General features: G+C 34.7%; 1 protein-coding gene across 8 annotated transcripts in view; it reads left to right on the top strand.

Annotated features, from left to right (window-relative positions):
* Positions 1-15,401, top strand: part of LOC135841590 (protein prickle-like) — a 511,819-nt gene that overhangs the window by 485,907 nt on the left and 10,511 nt on the right. For all 8 annotated transcript variants that reach the window (XM_065358611.1, XM_065358614.1, XM_065358612.1 and 5 more), the window contains one exon: positions 14,220-14,423. In XM_065358611.1, coding sequence (XP_065214683.1) covers positions 14,220-14,423 — 204 coding nt within the window. The remainder of the gene's footprint in view (positions 1-14,219; positions 14,424-15,401) is intronic.

Raw genomic sequence — 15,401 nt, 5'->3', positions numbered from 1 at the left:
AGACGTAGAAATTAATTTTAGCCACTTGAAATTGAGTCGTGGCTTATGCTAGACCTATTCGACGAGTTATAATCCACATTTGAGCCAATTTCTAAGGGGCCAACTGGAGTGGGGTTTCCTCGTCAGAGCTTTCAACAGTGTATTCAGGAGGAGACTCCTGGAAATTTGTACTAAAGATAGAAGGCACCGGTGCCTGATTAGAATCGCCCTGAAAGGTGCGACTCGTCTTGAGTGTATTTAGATTTGTACGAAGTTGATTTGCGGCGGATTCAAAATCACTATTTGCCGGAAGATTAAATTTGATATCAGCGTTATCAGGATGATTCGGTGATGAGAGAGAATGCGAAAAGGAGGTGGCCCTACGCCTTTGCGTGGGCGAATTTAGCTCGGGATTCGATGTATCCGGAGTTGTAACTAAGTTGTCCATTGATGAATGAAGGCTCTGAGGCCCAGTTAACTCACCTAAGGGGCCCGCATTTGGCGGAGGCCCCGGATCCGGAGGATCATTACTCAGTACTCACCATAAAATCACACCCAAAGTATCCGCCTGGAAATTGGCTCAAATATGTAACGCTTTGAACTGGTCGAGAATAAGCTACAGCTTAACTTTTTGCTATCTAAATTGATTTTCACATCTCTTGGAGAGGATTGATTTTTCATACAAGGCACAGCCATTCGTACAAATTTCAATCATTTTCCTACGAATAGAAAAATATTTTGATTTTTTGAATTCTTTCCAAGTTATTCTTGAAAAAAAAAAAAGAACTCCAGGTGTCTGCCTAGAAATTAGCTCAAATGTGGAGAAATCCTTGAAACAGGGTCGCGAATAAACCACAACTCGATTTTTAGATGCCCTTATTGATTTCCACTCCTTTTGGAGAAATTTTTAAACCCCAGAGAAATCGAAAATCACGCTGGAGGCTCCAGAATCGCCAAAAATAGTGAAAATTGATTCGGGAGAGTTAGTACTTATTTGTTTCAGTACTAATTTCTATCATTTTTACAGAATTAGTCTGCCTTTTTTTTTTTTTTTTTTTTCTTTAGGCATAAATCGCCAAAAATTGCCAATTTTGAATTTTCAAAAATTCTCCAAAAGTCGAAAAATCAATTTGAGCTGTTGAAATTTCGGTTATGAAGGTTTCAGACCACGCTCTTCTCAAAAATCACAAAGCTCGTTGCAAAAGATGAATATGTACATTATGAAATCCAATTTTTTATTGCCTAAAATAGTAGAAATGGAAATTCACACGCTGCATAAGAACTATCTAATCTTAACTTACAATGACAATTGTCAAAACATTAATATTTTTCGATGATCATCTTTTTTAAACAAGCTTCTTAATAGAAAGAGGAGAGTAGTCATTTCATGTAATATGATGTACGTTTCATGTCGATTTATCGATCTGTAATCACTTAAAATTTGATCATTGATCAAAGTTTTCGAAAGCTTCATCTATGTAATTCTATTTAATCTATTCTATGTTTCGATAATTTATCGATTTCACCCCCAAAAAATTAGTAAAGAAAGATTCATCACTTATGACGAACCAAGTCGTTAGAAAGTTCTAAGAAAACCCAACTCCAGACCTTCTCTCGATACAAATCCCCTTAAAAACCCCACTCGAGGGTTAAAAACAAACGTTGCAACATCGCGAGCATTTATCCATCTCGATTACAAAAGCTCTCGCTGGTTCAAAAAAAAAAAAATGCTACGTACAGAAAACAGCAGGGTAAGGGTATATGAGTACAGGTTGGCGAGAATTTACAAGGAAATTTATTGAAAAGCGCTTCGTGATTTATGCGATTAAAGGGTTACAACATCTGTTTCAACGAGTATTTCTCGTCTCGTCTGTTTATATTTGAAAAATACGACTAGGTATACAGCTCTGCTATAGGTAATTTGTGCCATACGCTTACTATACACTGTAGGAGTGAACGCGTATTTCAATTTCATCGAAGTAACATTTAAATTTGCAAAAACCAAAATAAGTATTTCGCGTATTTTTCATTTTATTTTTTCGCAAACCTCCTCTGCGATGTAGTAATTTAACCACAATTTCTATTCGGTATTCGCCAAGTCGATTTCGAACCCGATGCTGGTATTTTATTTCCTGCGAAACAAAAATGGGTGAAAAAAAAGAGAGACCATTAATGTAGTTTATGTTATATCAATATGCTTTTTATCGACGGGTTAGTTTCATTTGATTTTTTTTCTGCTCCATTATTGAAAGCTGCGTTAAATTAATACGCGTATTTTTCGATTTTTTTTTTCGCGAAATATTTTAATCGTCGATTCGGCGTTTCTCGTTTCGCCTTGTGTGTGTTATTCATCCGACGATGAGAAAGCCACGCAAATAAATAATTCTCGTTAATTTTGATTTATTTGTTCGTTATTCGTTCGTTGAGTTTTTACCCCTTGTTCGTTTTATTAATGAAAGTGGATTTTGTGGCGTTGAAATATTGTCGATGAATCAAAATTTTATCTCGTATTGTGTTTGCCGAACGAGTACCTAAACAATGAAATTTGTACGAAAAATTCTCTCTATAATATTGAAGAAATATGTACGTCGTTATGTTCTCATTTTACCGAAAGATGTAACATTTGTGGACTTTGGAGATGGCTAATTATTTCTTTGGTAGTTTTTAAAAAATATTGCAATTATTGCGAGATAGAGCATCGTCGTTTAAAATTCCCATCTGTAACTAAAATTTCAACTGTATAGTTTGATTTTTCGGAAATTTTTGAGAATCGAAAGCAAAATCTCTCTTGCAATCAGCCAATGATCGAATGTTATTACTGATTGCTAAGTCTACCAAACCGTGGACCAGACCGTCTCCCAGACACATCACGCCGTTAAGGAAGTAGGTAGTAGTGATGTCACCGCTTGAAGAATTCGCTAAATATCTAGTAACGTAAGCATAATCATTTTCTCGTTCGAATGAATTCGAGTTCAATAAAGTTTCTGAAATCTGCGAGCATATATGGAGATCTAGTTCCCGGTAGATTATAGGAATGGATTTTAGATTTTACTTTATCAGAGATGAATTGACAATCCAGCCGGAGTCCCAGAATTCAGATTACGGATTCTTGTAAGATCCTTGTAAAAAAAATAATCATTTTTTAAAAATTTCTTGATAATTCTGTGGTCAAAAATCTCGAAATAATTGAAAAAAACAAAAAAAACGAAGTCTCAAAAAAAACAAGTTTTAAACAATAAAAACAGTTTTAAATAGAAAATATGTTTTAAACAACAATGTTTTTTTCTCGGTATTTAAAATAGCTGGTTTAAACAATTGAGTTTAAAACAACCAACACTGTACTTGGCGTATGGATCATTAGAATGATACCTCCAACCCATGTACCTAGTTCTCCAGTAGAGGAACAAAAATGTTATTATGATAAACTCGGATTGTTCTACAAGTATGTATCTCTGTGAGTTCATCGATTTGATATTGAATTTCATTTGAAAATATAACTCCTTTTGCATTTCTTACAGCCACATTACTTTGAATGGTAATCATAGTGTTTTCTTCATTTCATTTTACGAGTTTTAGATCTCTTGAAATGAGAAATTTTCACCAAATTCGAGTATTACTACTGATTAGGTACAAATGGTTCAAAATTTGTAATCTATTCTTGAAACTCACCAGTTTCATCAGTAATCGTGTATAAAAAAATAACGAATCCCACCGGATTTGGGAACATAGATTTGGATTTATCCGCACCTAGCCTTATCGACCAAGCTTTGTACAATGTACATCTTCAAATTTAACACTAGGTACCTCGAAAGGAAATTCTTTTTCCGATTGAGCTGCTTCATTTATTATAACTCAAACTAATTTTTCATTAAAATCAGTATTCTTCCTTTTTTCATCCTGAGACTTTTTTCTAGGAAATAGATGTCGTCAGTTTTATTCAAGAGGTTAAAAAAACTACGGTTTTTTTGTGTGATGACAACCATCAGTTTATCATTTTTCATGAGGGTTTTTTTTTCCTGAAAAATTTGATAGGTAAATTGTAAAGCAAAAGCTCTTGATAAGTATTCCAACAGGCATAAAACAATGAAATTTGAAATGATCTAAATCATCTGATAAATCAAAATTTTCTTCAGCGATGTTGAAAGTATTGTCACCTTCATTATCATTGTCATTATTTCAATCTGGATTAAGTATATGTAATTGTAACACTTCTTCTTGGTACTGTGATATTAATGCCTCAACATCTTCCATTTTTTACCATCTGTATACCTATTTAAATGTAATAAAAATAAATTAAACAAATATTTACTATTAAAATATTCAATATTAAATAAAAAAATAATTAAAATTGATATAAGTACCTAATAAAAATTCATCTTAACAGATATTGGGGGCATTCGAAATTGTTTCCTTCAAGGCGTTGAATGTTTCGTAGCTCCACGTTATACTATGTAGGTAGGTAGGTAGGTACCTATTTTTTGCCCGTTCAATTTTGAAGATGGGCAATTGGTTATAACAACAGTAGTTTTTGTTCGTCCTTTCGGGTACTACAGGTGTAAACATTTTCTTATTTTTGACAAATTTTTAAAAATTGGTGAATTTCCATTTTTGCGGAGCACATAACTCCTTTATTTCACAAAATAGTCAACTTATTTGTATCATAATAATGTTTTTGTTCTTCTAATTGAGTTGCATATCTATAGTTGAAATATCATCCACGTTTCATTCAACATCCTTTATTAACTGCTCCAGATTCTTGTTTAAAAGCATTTCCTTATCACAAATGAAAATGCTGCACCCTGACGTAGGCTTTTGTTTTGGTGAAAATTCATGAATTTCATCGAGGTTCCATGGAAATTTCCAGATGCGAAAGTTTCCGATAATTTTCCTAATAAATTTCCAGAAACTTTCAGTGGTAAATTTAACTTCCCATAATTTTTTCATCTATAGCTTAAAGAATAAATAAAAAATATTGGGTGATAATATAATCTTACTGATAACAATGTAGGAGTTAACCTGAGTTGACGCCGCTGTTGCTGGCATCTATTTGGTGTGCTGTTTTCGCTGTGTCTGTATCTGCTTCATTATGGATGTATATTGGCTGTGTGTTCAGCTCTTTCCAAGCCATAATTTTGCCATCGCGAGTTGAAACCTGTTTGTAACCATATTCTGATTTTAGAATAAGCGCTTTCCAATACATATAACATAGCGTGATGTTTCGACAGGTGCTCATTGACAAAATAATATATCATGCCTATCTTGAAAACCCAGGTCTAAGGAGGTGATTCTTTTTTTTCAGCATTCAGCTATCAATAAGTTCTTCTGATTTCGTCTCACAAATTTCACGACTATGTTGGGTGCTCTCTAAATTTAAAGCAGTCAAATTTCACTGCTTAGCAGTCACGACATTTTGCCTTTTTAAAGCAGTAGTTTTTTTTACTGCAAAACAGTGAAAAAAACTACTTTTTGTATGAGTTTTTCAATAAAGGATTTCAGTAGGTCGTTAGACATGTGTTTGTAAAATTCGTCGTCCACAGCAGTCTAGAGAGAAAGAAAAAAACACCGGTATAGTAATACATATCAGTATGTTCCACAAATATTCATACAATATAGTATTTTATAGTTGGTACCTGCTGTACAGAGCAAATTTCCTCAACAAGCTGATTGATATTTATTGGCGGAGTAGATGGAACATTAGGAGATTCTTCAGCAGTAGCAGCGACAGCCGTATCGCTGGGTTTAGTCATACAACTAACAGCAGTCTCGGTAGACGAATCTCCTTGTAATTCACGTCTGCAAAAAATAAAGAAATAAACGATATTGTAGTGGCTTTCATAGAAATAAGTAATCGATGACTTACTTACCTGTGGTTACTTCAACACCAGCCTTTTCGGCGAGAGACATGACGAGATTATCAGTTGACTCTTTAGGAAGTGAGGGAATTCCCTGGATAATTATACATTGTTCCGTCTCGTGTATGCATCATTATTATCTTCGTACGTAGACCTTGCAGCTCTTTCCCTTGCCAACTCTGCAGGTAGCTCTTCATTTTCACCTTGTAGGTCTTCCTTATCTTTATTCAAATTTTTTACCTGCTTTTCCAAGTTGATGATGTGAGTCTTGAAGTCATTGAAATCCTGTACCATCTTTTTGACGCTTTTCATTTCTTCTTTCATAACTTCTTTCATGACTCTCCAAACAATTTCTTCGATTTTCACCTCTTGTGTGGTGTCGTTATTGATGATTGGTGATTTAGGGATGGACAGGTCGCAGCTACTAGGGCATTTGCCTCCGGTGCCCAAGAACTTGCCACATCTGGGACAATTTTTCAGCATTGTGAGGAACAGAACACACAGTGTTTGATATAGACACTGGAACTACAAGATGAACAACTGCAGGTCACAGCGGTAAGGGGAATCACGTAAAATTTCGTGAAAAGTTTTTCTAAACGGTACCTGTAGAGGCGCTGATCGTCGTTTTCCAACTGGCGGCTACTAGACGACGCGGGTGTTGGCGCGGCAAGGGGAAGTAATAGTTTCAGTGGTTTACTCGCTAGAGGCGCTGATCGTCGTTTCCCTAATGGACGACGTGGGTGTTGGCGCGGTAAGGGGAATGAAATAACTTTTTACCGGATCCCCTAACGTCTGTGCCCACCAGTTGTTCATCTTGTAGTTCCAGTGTCTATAGTGTTTGAGATAACAAGAGACACAAAAAACACAGTGTAGACAAATACTATCAACTGACAATACTGGCAACTCCATTTAAAATACATTGAGCGTTTTTGTCGCAGTAACAGCGCGATCTGAACGGCCTGGGTAAAAACTAACTCTTATCAAAAATGCTCTGATTGGTTGGTTTATAACTGGTTTGAATCTCACGCATCCGCAAAATTCAAATAAGCAAATCAGGTGCTTGGGGTAGTTGTGGTAAACTTTAGTTTCACCCTAGGCAGCTAGGAGGCTAAAACCATCGACTTTTAGTTAACCTAGACCACTAATCATATGCAAAAAAACTCCACTGGTTTTGTCGCCAACTCTGAGTAATAAACAAAGGCAACAGCATATGCATAACTCAACTACTATCAGCAATATACACCCATGTACACACACACACACTACACCATCAGTTGTTGACTCATGCGCTGTTGCGTTTGTGTAGTACTCAGAGTTGGCGACATAACCAGTGGAGTTATTTTGTGTATGAGTAGCGGTGTAGGTAAATAAAAGACAATGGCTAAAACACCTTTTTTCTATGGAGTTGCCAGTATTGTTAGTTGATAGTATTTGGTGTGTATTTCACAATGCACGAAACACATCATACTAATTTTTGGTAAAGTAAATTACTGATAATTTTTGGTAAAGTAAATTACCGGTAATTTTTGGTAAAGTAAATTACTGGTAATTTTTTGGTAATTTAATAGTTTTTTTTGGTATAATTATTACAGGTAATTTTTTGGAAATTACTGATAGTTTTCATAAAATTACTGGTATTTTTTCGGGTAATCACTTACTGGAATTTTTTGGTAAGTTATTGGTCATTTTGGGTGAATTACTGGCAATTTTTGGTTTGTTTCTGGTAATTTTACGTAATATACTGGTAATTTTCGGTAAAATACTAGTAATTTTCGGTAAAATTCTGGTAATTTTCGGTAAAATACTAACACTTTTCAGTGAATTCCTGACAATTTTCGATGGACTGCTGGTAATTTTTTGGTAACTTAACTTACTGAAAATTTTTGGGAAATTATTGGCAAGTGACTTTCAATGATCAATATTTTTTGCCAAATTGCTGGTGATTTTTTGGTTATTATTGGTGATACACAAAAAGTTAGTGACTTATTGCTGGTTATTTGTGATTTTTTGCATAAATTACTGACTGGTAATTTCAGGTAATTTTTAGTAATTTTTGGTAATGTTTTACCAAGTTATGGCTAGTTGCTGAATTGGTAATTTCTGATCAATTACTGGTAATTTGATAATTTTTTATGAATTGCGGGTAACTTTTGATTAATTTCTGTAACTTTTGGAAAAACTGATATTGTCAATTTTTCAAAAATGACTTTCTGTCGGTTTGTAAGACAGAAAAAAATCTTGTAACTTTCCTATAAATGACATTTTTACCATTATCGAGTCAGGGGCACAAAACATATCCACGATTAGAAATTTGTTTTCCAGAGGAAACCTAATTCCTTCCCTCCTTCTCATCCCATTTTTTCCGGCTATTTGAGGCGCTACATAATAATTTTAGGATTGAAAATTGAAAAAATGCCCTACCTCTTCTGCTACCATATGTGTGTAATTGGTATTCGAAAGATCTGAAAAATTGGAAAAATTGATCCGGAAAACTAGGAAAAGTCGGTGAAAATAATGATTTCTCTGAAAAACTGGGCATCCTGATTTACCCGCTGATCCTCAACTCGTGGGATGAAATATCAGACAGTAATCAAATATAATTCCTTACCTGTTGAAAAAATGCGTTTCATTCGATTCAAAATGTCTTTTTAATGGTTTTTTGCGGTATCATCCTGATAAAGCAATCCCATTTTTTCTCAGCCTCTGCGAGTAATTTCTGCTATAATTACGGCACCACTATCAGCAACATTCATTGAAAAAAAATAAGTCAATGTAACGTTCACGTTATGCCGAAAGATATGATCTTGAAAAACACATACTTACTTACATTTCTATCGCCTATTGAAATATCACCCAGAAATAAAAAATATGTGTGTATTTTGATAAATGATCTCGTTCTCTAGATCGATCGTCGGTCTAATAAAAAGAGACGACAACGAGAGTAGATGGCAAAAAAGCAATAGAACGAAAGACAGTAGCAACTTACACACTTTATACTCGTAAGAAGCTAAACTGTACGACATATTTGACGTGTATTCCCACGATTGGGAAATTCTTTGATGTATCGCCGACTTGTAGAACTTGTCTCTTCGGATACTCGTACTATCGACGTAGTACATCGCATTAAAATAATATAACAATAAAATAATACCTACACACTAGTGTACAAAAAACATTTGACGGCAGTTAATTCAAATTAATTAGGTAATTTACGACAGTTTTGTATAGTAAAATACGAGAGCAGATGTCGTTGTCGTGAAGAAATCTACTTATCAGAGAGACTAAAGTGCAGCGTTTTTAAGTGGATAGGTGATGAAGATACGATGAAGGTAGGCATACGAGTATATAGTGAATTTGAACGAGAGGGAGTAAGACGTAGATAAACACAGGGTAGATACTCGTAACGATTTATTATATAAGGAGAGAAATACTATACGTAAGTATAAGGAGCTGAGTCGAGGAACGAAACGAGTGACAGGCTTGTAACGATACTTCACAGACTCGGGAGAATATAGGAAAATTGCAACGCAGCTGCGACTGTGTTGACATTGTCAAATACTGTACGTACAAGAGGGTCGAAATGTTTTTTTTTACCACCCTGCTCCCTCGTTAGGGTATCTTTTGGAGGAAAAACGTGGTGAAAAAACGTATAGTAACGAGTACATGGTATGAGTGAGTTCACAGTGCGTGAAATTATTAGCGAAAGAGCAGAGTAAAGCTAAGTATAAGGGTTCGTAGAGTTGTGGGTTATGTTACCTACTCGTACTATAGATGAATCCAGGTAATAGGATGCGATACTAAAATGAAGATACCGAGATGGACCGGTATCTCATATTCGAGTGTAAAATCATGTGGACTTACGAGTTCTTTGGCATTGAACTTAGTCATAGAGACGCGGTTTCGAGAAATCGTAAAAATCTTACGATCGACTGAGGCACCTATTACGTCGTAAAACGATGAACTAATTTCACCAGCTTGTAAAATTGATCGGCGCCGATATCTCAGGCTAATACATAAACCTACACTTCTTTTAATTTGACATACCTATACGGATAGGATGGAAATGGTGAATTTACACGAGGGTTATACCTATTACCTGTAGTACCTGGGTCTATTTAAACTAGTAACTGCATGAACTAGTTTGAACAATCATAAATTTAACTTACCCCACATTGGTAATTCAAGGTACAAAAATGAAATCAGCAAGTGGATCGTATGAGCAGAGGACTCTGCTGAGAATTTTTTTCAATTCAGAAAAATGTTTTATATAAGGAAATTCAGTGAATGAATAAGGAATCATCTGATTTACTCGTATTATTACTTGAAAAAATATTGTGTTTGAACGTGCTGCCTGCCTGTAAAATTGAAGGAGTTAATGAACTTTGAAAAATGAAAACTCAAATGCGACTTCGAAAAGGCATTATTTTTGAATAAGTTGCAATAGTAAAGCGGCGTTATGATGTTGCATTGTGTTTTTTGAATTATTAGGAGAGAGGCAGAGTTGATCTAAAAATTTACTTGTTGTTGGGATTACATAGATTCCTTTCATAATTATTTGGAACTTCTGGGTGGCTGGTTGCCCTGGATCAGACCACTTTTTGCGGCTCCTAATGCTCCTCGCTGCCCCAACTCAACATTTTCTTATGCTCTCATCTACCCCCCCCCCCGGTTCAGACCATCGCAATTAATATTCATACATTTCTGACCTTTGAATTTTTCAAATTCTGGCAATATTTTTCCAGAAATTATAAACTTTTGAAAAAGGAAAACAAATTGACATAAAAAACCAATTCGGATTCTTTAATTGGTACAGTTTTGGCTTTGGCTTTGAGAAAATGACACTCCTAGTTTTGGTTTTGGTTTTGGATTGGAGCGATTCTTTTCGGTTTTTGGCGGTTTCCAGTTTCAGTTTTAGTTACGGTTTTGTGCTCGGCTTTGAATTTATTTTTTTACAGTATTATTTTATTTCTAAATTTTTATGATTTTAAATGAGATTGAGTAGTTTTTTTTTTCAAATTATGATTTTGAATTAAGTGATTTCGGGAAAAAAATGGAAGCGATATGATTGAAGATGGGTACCTAATGTTATTTTGAGGTGATTTAGATTTTGATTTTCAATTTACCTAGTAAAGAATTTTTCTGTTGTGATTTCGGATTAATTATTTTTTTTTGATGAGCGAATGTTTTCATGTTGATTTTATTAAAATGAGTTTTTTAGTGTTGAACTTCTTTAGGGTGATGGATAATTTGGAATGAATTTTTTTGCAGTACTCTAAACGAATTTTGTTATGATGATTTCGAATAGAGTTTTTTTGTAGCAATTTCGAATGAAATTTCACGATTGTTTTGAATGAATTCCTCGTGGAGATTTCGAGTATGTAGGTACTGTACTTGTACAATTTTTCGTAACGATTTTGATTTTTTTTTATGTTGATTGAGAATGAATTTTTTATAAAATAATTTTTGAACCTCGTTTGCAAATGAGGCAATAATTACCTTATTACTTGACGTGAAATAATTGAAAACAAACAGTTGTCTCTCACACACACACACACATAGTCTAATACACACAAGTAGATAGGTAAGCATGTGCTCAGCTACCTAGTTTTTTTATGGTCGAGGGATTGGAGACATGGATTTTAAAAAAGAAATAATTTTATTTTTTTTACCTCATTCAGATTTAATGATGACATTTTTTATAAATCAAATTTTTACTTTTGAACATTCACCAAAATTTTAAAAAAATGAAGAAATGAATTTAATGTCTCAAATGTTACATGACGTTTTTTGAATTATTCGGTAAGGGGCGGGGGAATGGGTTGATTTGAATATTTGCTTGCCTGTGACGATTGGATTCCTGTCCTGATACGGTAAAGTCCTCCATTGTACGTAGTTTTTAAAATTACTTATTAAATTTTCATCAGTAAACATCGTTAGCATAATTTTTAACCCCCACCTTTTCATTGCAAGTACCTACCTACCTACCTACCTACCCTAGTTTTTTCAAAAACTTTGGAATGAATATCTATAGAAACGATTTCTTGTCTCTTCCTTCTATTTGAAAATGACTTTTTGAAATAGGTACCCAAGTAGGAATTCTTATCGTTGGAATTACAGAAATGCAGGTACCAACGTACTTAAAAAATACCGCTGAAGAGAAAGAGGGGTAAACAATTGTTTCAAATGATTTTTACAAGCGAACAATTTATTTCAAAATGATGAAAATTTTTCAAGTTATTTTCGTGAATTTTCCAAGAGATTTGAGGACCAAATTCAGTTGAGAGCTTCCAGCACAGAAGAAGCCCCTGAAGAAGAGATGTAAGTCCTTAAGTAGGGTATTTTCGAAAAAATCGTGGTGTTTTTCGCTTCAGCCCTTAACCAACTCGTTTTGGAAAAAAGTGCAAAGTTGGTATTTGAGATTCTGCGTTGGCTTAGGTCATTGCCATTAAAATCCAACTCCATGTTTAATAGAGGTCTACTGCGCGGTTGAAATTTCACAAAATCAGTTTCATTTCGGAGCGAGATTGTGTTTCGGAAATTTTTTCCTCAATTAGTAGGTACGTATTAATTAGGCTATGTGAAAACATTGAAAGAATAAGAATCATTTCTGAATCTGAGGGAAAATTTTGGAATACATTGGTGCCAATTTTTTGGTCACTATTGTCAGTTTCAAACAATTGAGAAAAGTAGCCAAAAAGATGGGTTTTCAAATTTTTTCAATTTTTTGAAATTGGCAATTGATTAAAGTACCACTGCGTTCAAAAATAATTCCTTGGTTTCAGAAATGATATTTTTCAATATTTAGGCACAATCAACGCGTAATTTTGGAGAAGAAAATATTTTCAAAACACAAATTTATACTTAACTGCTCGGAAAATCCCTGAAAAATAGTCATAGATTTTGACAGAATTAACCTATGTAGATCGACGTAGAATCTCAAACGTCTCATATCTTCTGGAATGGGTCCATCCCCCCCTCTCCGAAAAAAAAGTTGGGTACGGGACTGGAGCGAAAGAATCAAGATTTGTTCAAAAATGCTTTTTCTTGGAAGGCTCATAATATGTATCTCACCTCCAGGGATACCTTCGGAGCTAAAAAATGTTCTGGGTGACTTTTCCAACTCACAATCCATATTTTTTTGAGTGAGGAAAGTTGAAAATATGAGTCTGAAATGTTGACAAGGTCCCCTCTCGTTTTCAAAATAGCGATCGTTTTTAAAAATTAAGTAGTATTGTCAACTAGGTAGATTACGTCTTTCCATCGATGAAAAAGCCACAGAATCTTGAATGCGACTTTTCTTTCATGAATGAAGTTTGGAAATTCGTCCACGTCACATCTTTCTACAGGAAATGAAAAATTTCCGAATAAAATCTCTTAAATTAACGATTTGATGTGTGAATCTTGTAAGAAAGCTTTTCTGTTGATCTCGTAGTCGTTTGGTGTGTCTAAATGGGCCCGGTCTGCAAATTATGCAGATAACGAAAAATTTTCAAATTATAAGACAAAGTGATAGGTACTGAAAATTAAAAAAAAAAATTGGAAAATTCTACATGGTTTGAAATTGTCTTGTGTTTTTTTTAAATTGATAATTCGTAAAAAAAATCGTTCTCTTACCTTATTTAATACACATGAATAAGAAATTAAAGAATTATACCCGATCTTATTCCACGTTGAAAAATGGTAATACCGGTTTGTTGGTTAGAAAGTTAGAGAAATCTCAAATCTTGAGAGCATACTTATTCTTGATGAAAGAGGTCAATGTGAAAAATCTTTGGTGTGATTGGGGGGGTGGGGGGGTTAAAATCTGAGAAACGATGTGCTCATTGTCCTGCTAAAATATCATTGCAGTTTTCTTCTTTCTGAAGAACTACATATTCTCGTGTAAATCCTTCCTGACACTTTTCGCTAAAATTAGGGGTTGAGAAAACCGACGACGACGAAGGAGAAAAGTAAGAAAAAGAAATCAAGACGTTTATAAAGCTCAATATTGTGCAGTACCATATTCAGCTATTCTTACCCTCGAATATGTAAATTATCATATTTGCAGTATCTCATCCCTCATCTTGATCGTTGATGTATTTTTTTTAATATTTTAAATTACCTCTTGGTGCACGGTACACGTACACAATCTACACATACAGATGAAGATGGGGTATAAAAACAACCATTTGTATTATAATGAAGTGAAAATGCGCCCCGATCTTGACTTATGCTAAAGGAATAAACTCTCGCTCTTCCCTTTCTTCTATACACTTACTTGTCGTCTTCGTCAAGACTCAAGATTACAATCATAATCATCATCACCCCAAAAGATGACGTGACATGTGAACAACCAAGTAACGTGTGGTTCCAGGTTAATAACGTTACACGTATATTTTGATGTTACAGTGCGAAGAACACGTACAAAATGGTGATATGGCAGTATTCGCGTCGAGAGCTGGATCAAATATTTGCTGGCATCCGGCCTGCTTCATTTGTACCGTATGCAAAGAATTACTGGTGGATTTGATTTATTTCTATCGCGAGGGCAAGATTTATTGCGGACGTCATCATGCCGAAACGCTGAAACCAAGATGTTCGGCTTGCGATGAGGTGAGTTTTTATTTTATTAATTACGTCGTATTAATACCTCGGCGAACGTGGGTAATTTACCGCCGCCGTCTTGCTCTACGTACACTGTACACCGTTAATGACGACCCAGAGTACATTTTCTTACTGCAGTAGACTGTAGATATAGGATTGTCGAGTGCCTAGCTGAGAAATTAATGGCAGAAATGAGGTGTGTTTTTATAATAGACCATTTTCCGTCTTGTATAGAGCAATGAAATGACTTGGTGGAGGGAAAGGTAATGTAGGTATGTGAAATTAAACGATTCACGAGTCATTTTTTTGACGATGTGCAAGATGCTGTGAAGTGAAGAGCATAGGTAGATACTAATACTTAGGTCTTGGTTTCGTATGAGGTCAAAAGGCGTTGATAACTTTAGTCTGAAAATGTCTCATGGTAATGAGCTCCAAGTGGAGCCTGCTGCGTGCAGTTTGAATTTGGTGAAATTGAGTTTATACCTGGTATGAGGAAGTTATTAAGTTGAATGGTATTATCTCTGGCCGTAATTGGTATCGTTAGAAAAATACGAAATCGAAGTAGAAAATTTTGGTGTGGAAGTGTATTGACTGTTTGGCTCATTATAGAAGTTTGACCCGAGTTGTGTGTCTGTAACAAAGGTATTTTGTAAGATCTCCAGTACCTACAATGGGAAAAGGAACAGCCTAGATAAGAAATTTTCTACAGGTTTTTACGACCCTTTGTGTTCGCTTGTTTTCTTCTGAAACACCACAATTGATAAATTTGAAAAGGCGGCAAATCAGTTTTATTGATTTGGTAATAAATTTTGAATTTTTGAAATTGAACAATGGGAAAGATAACACTGAGATGAGAAGTTTTCAAATTTTAGGTTAAAGGTTTTTATTACTCATTGTGCTTGCTTTTTCGCCTCTTTTATAAAATGTCACAATACAGATAGTTTTTCAATTTTGAAAAGTAAACCTTAGATAAGATCTTCGAATTTC

This window comes from Planococcus citri, chromosome 3 (assembly GCF_950023065.1).
Source record: "Planococcus citri chromosome 3, ihPlaCitr1.1, whole genome shotgun sequence".
NCBI classification, from domain to species: domain Eukaryota; kingdom Metazoa; phylum Arthropoda; class Insecta; order Hemiptera; family Pseudococcidae; genus Planococcus; species Planococcus citri.
The sequence above is the reverse complement of the archived record's forward strand: the minus strand, read 5'-3'. Positions and strand labels throughout refer to the sequence as shown.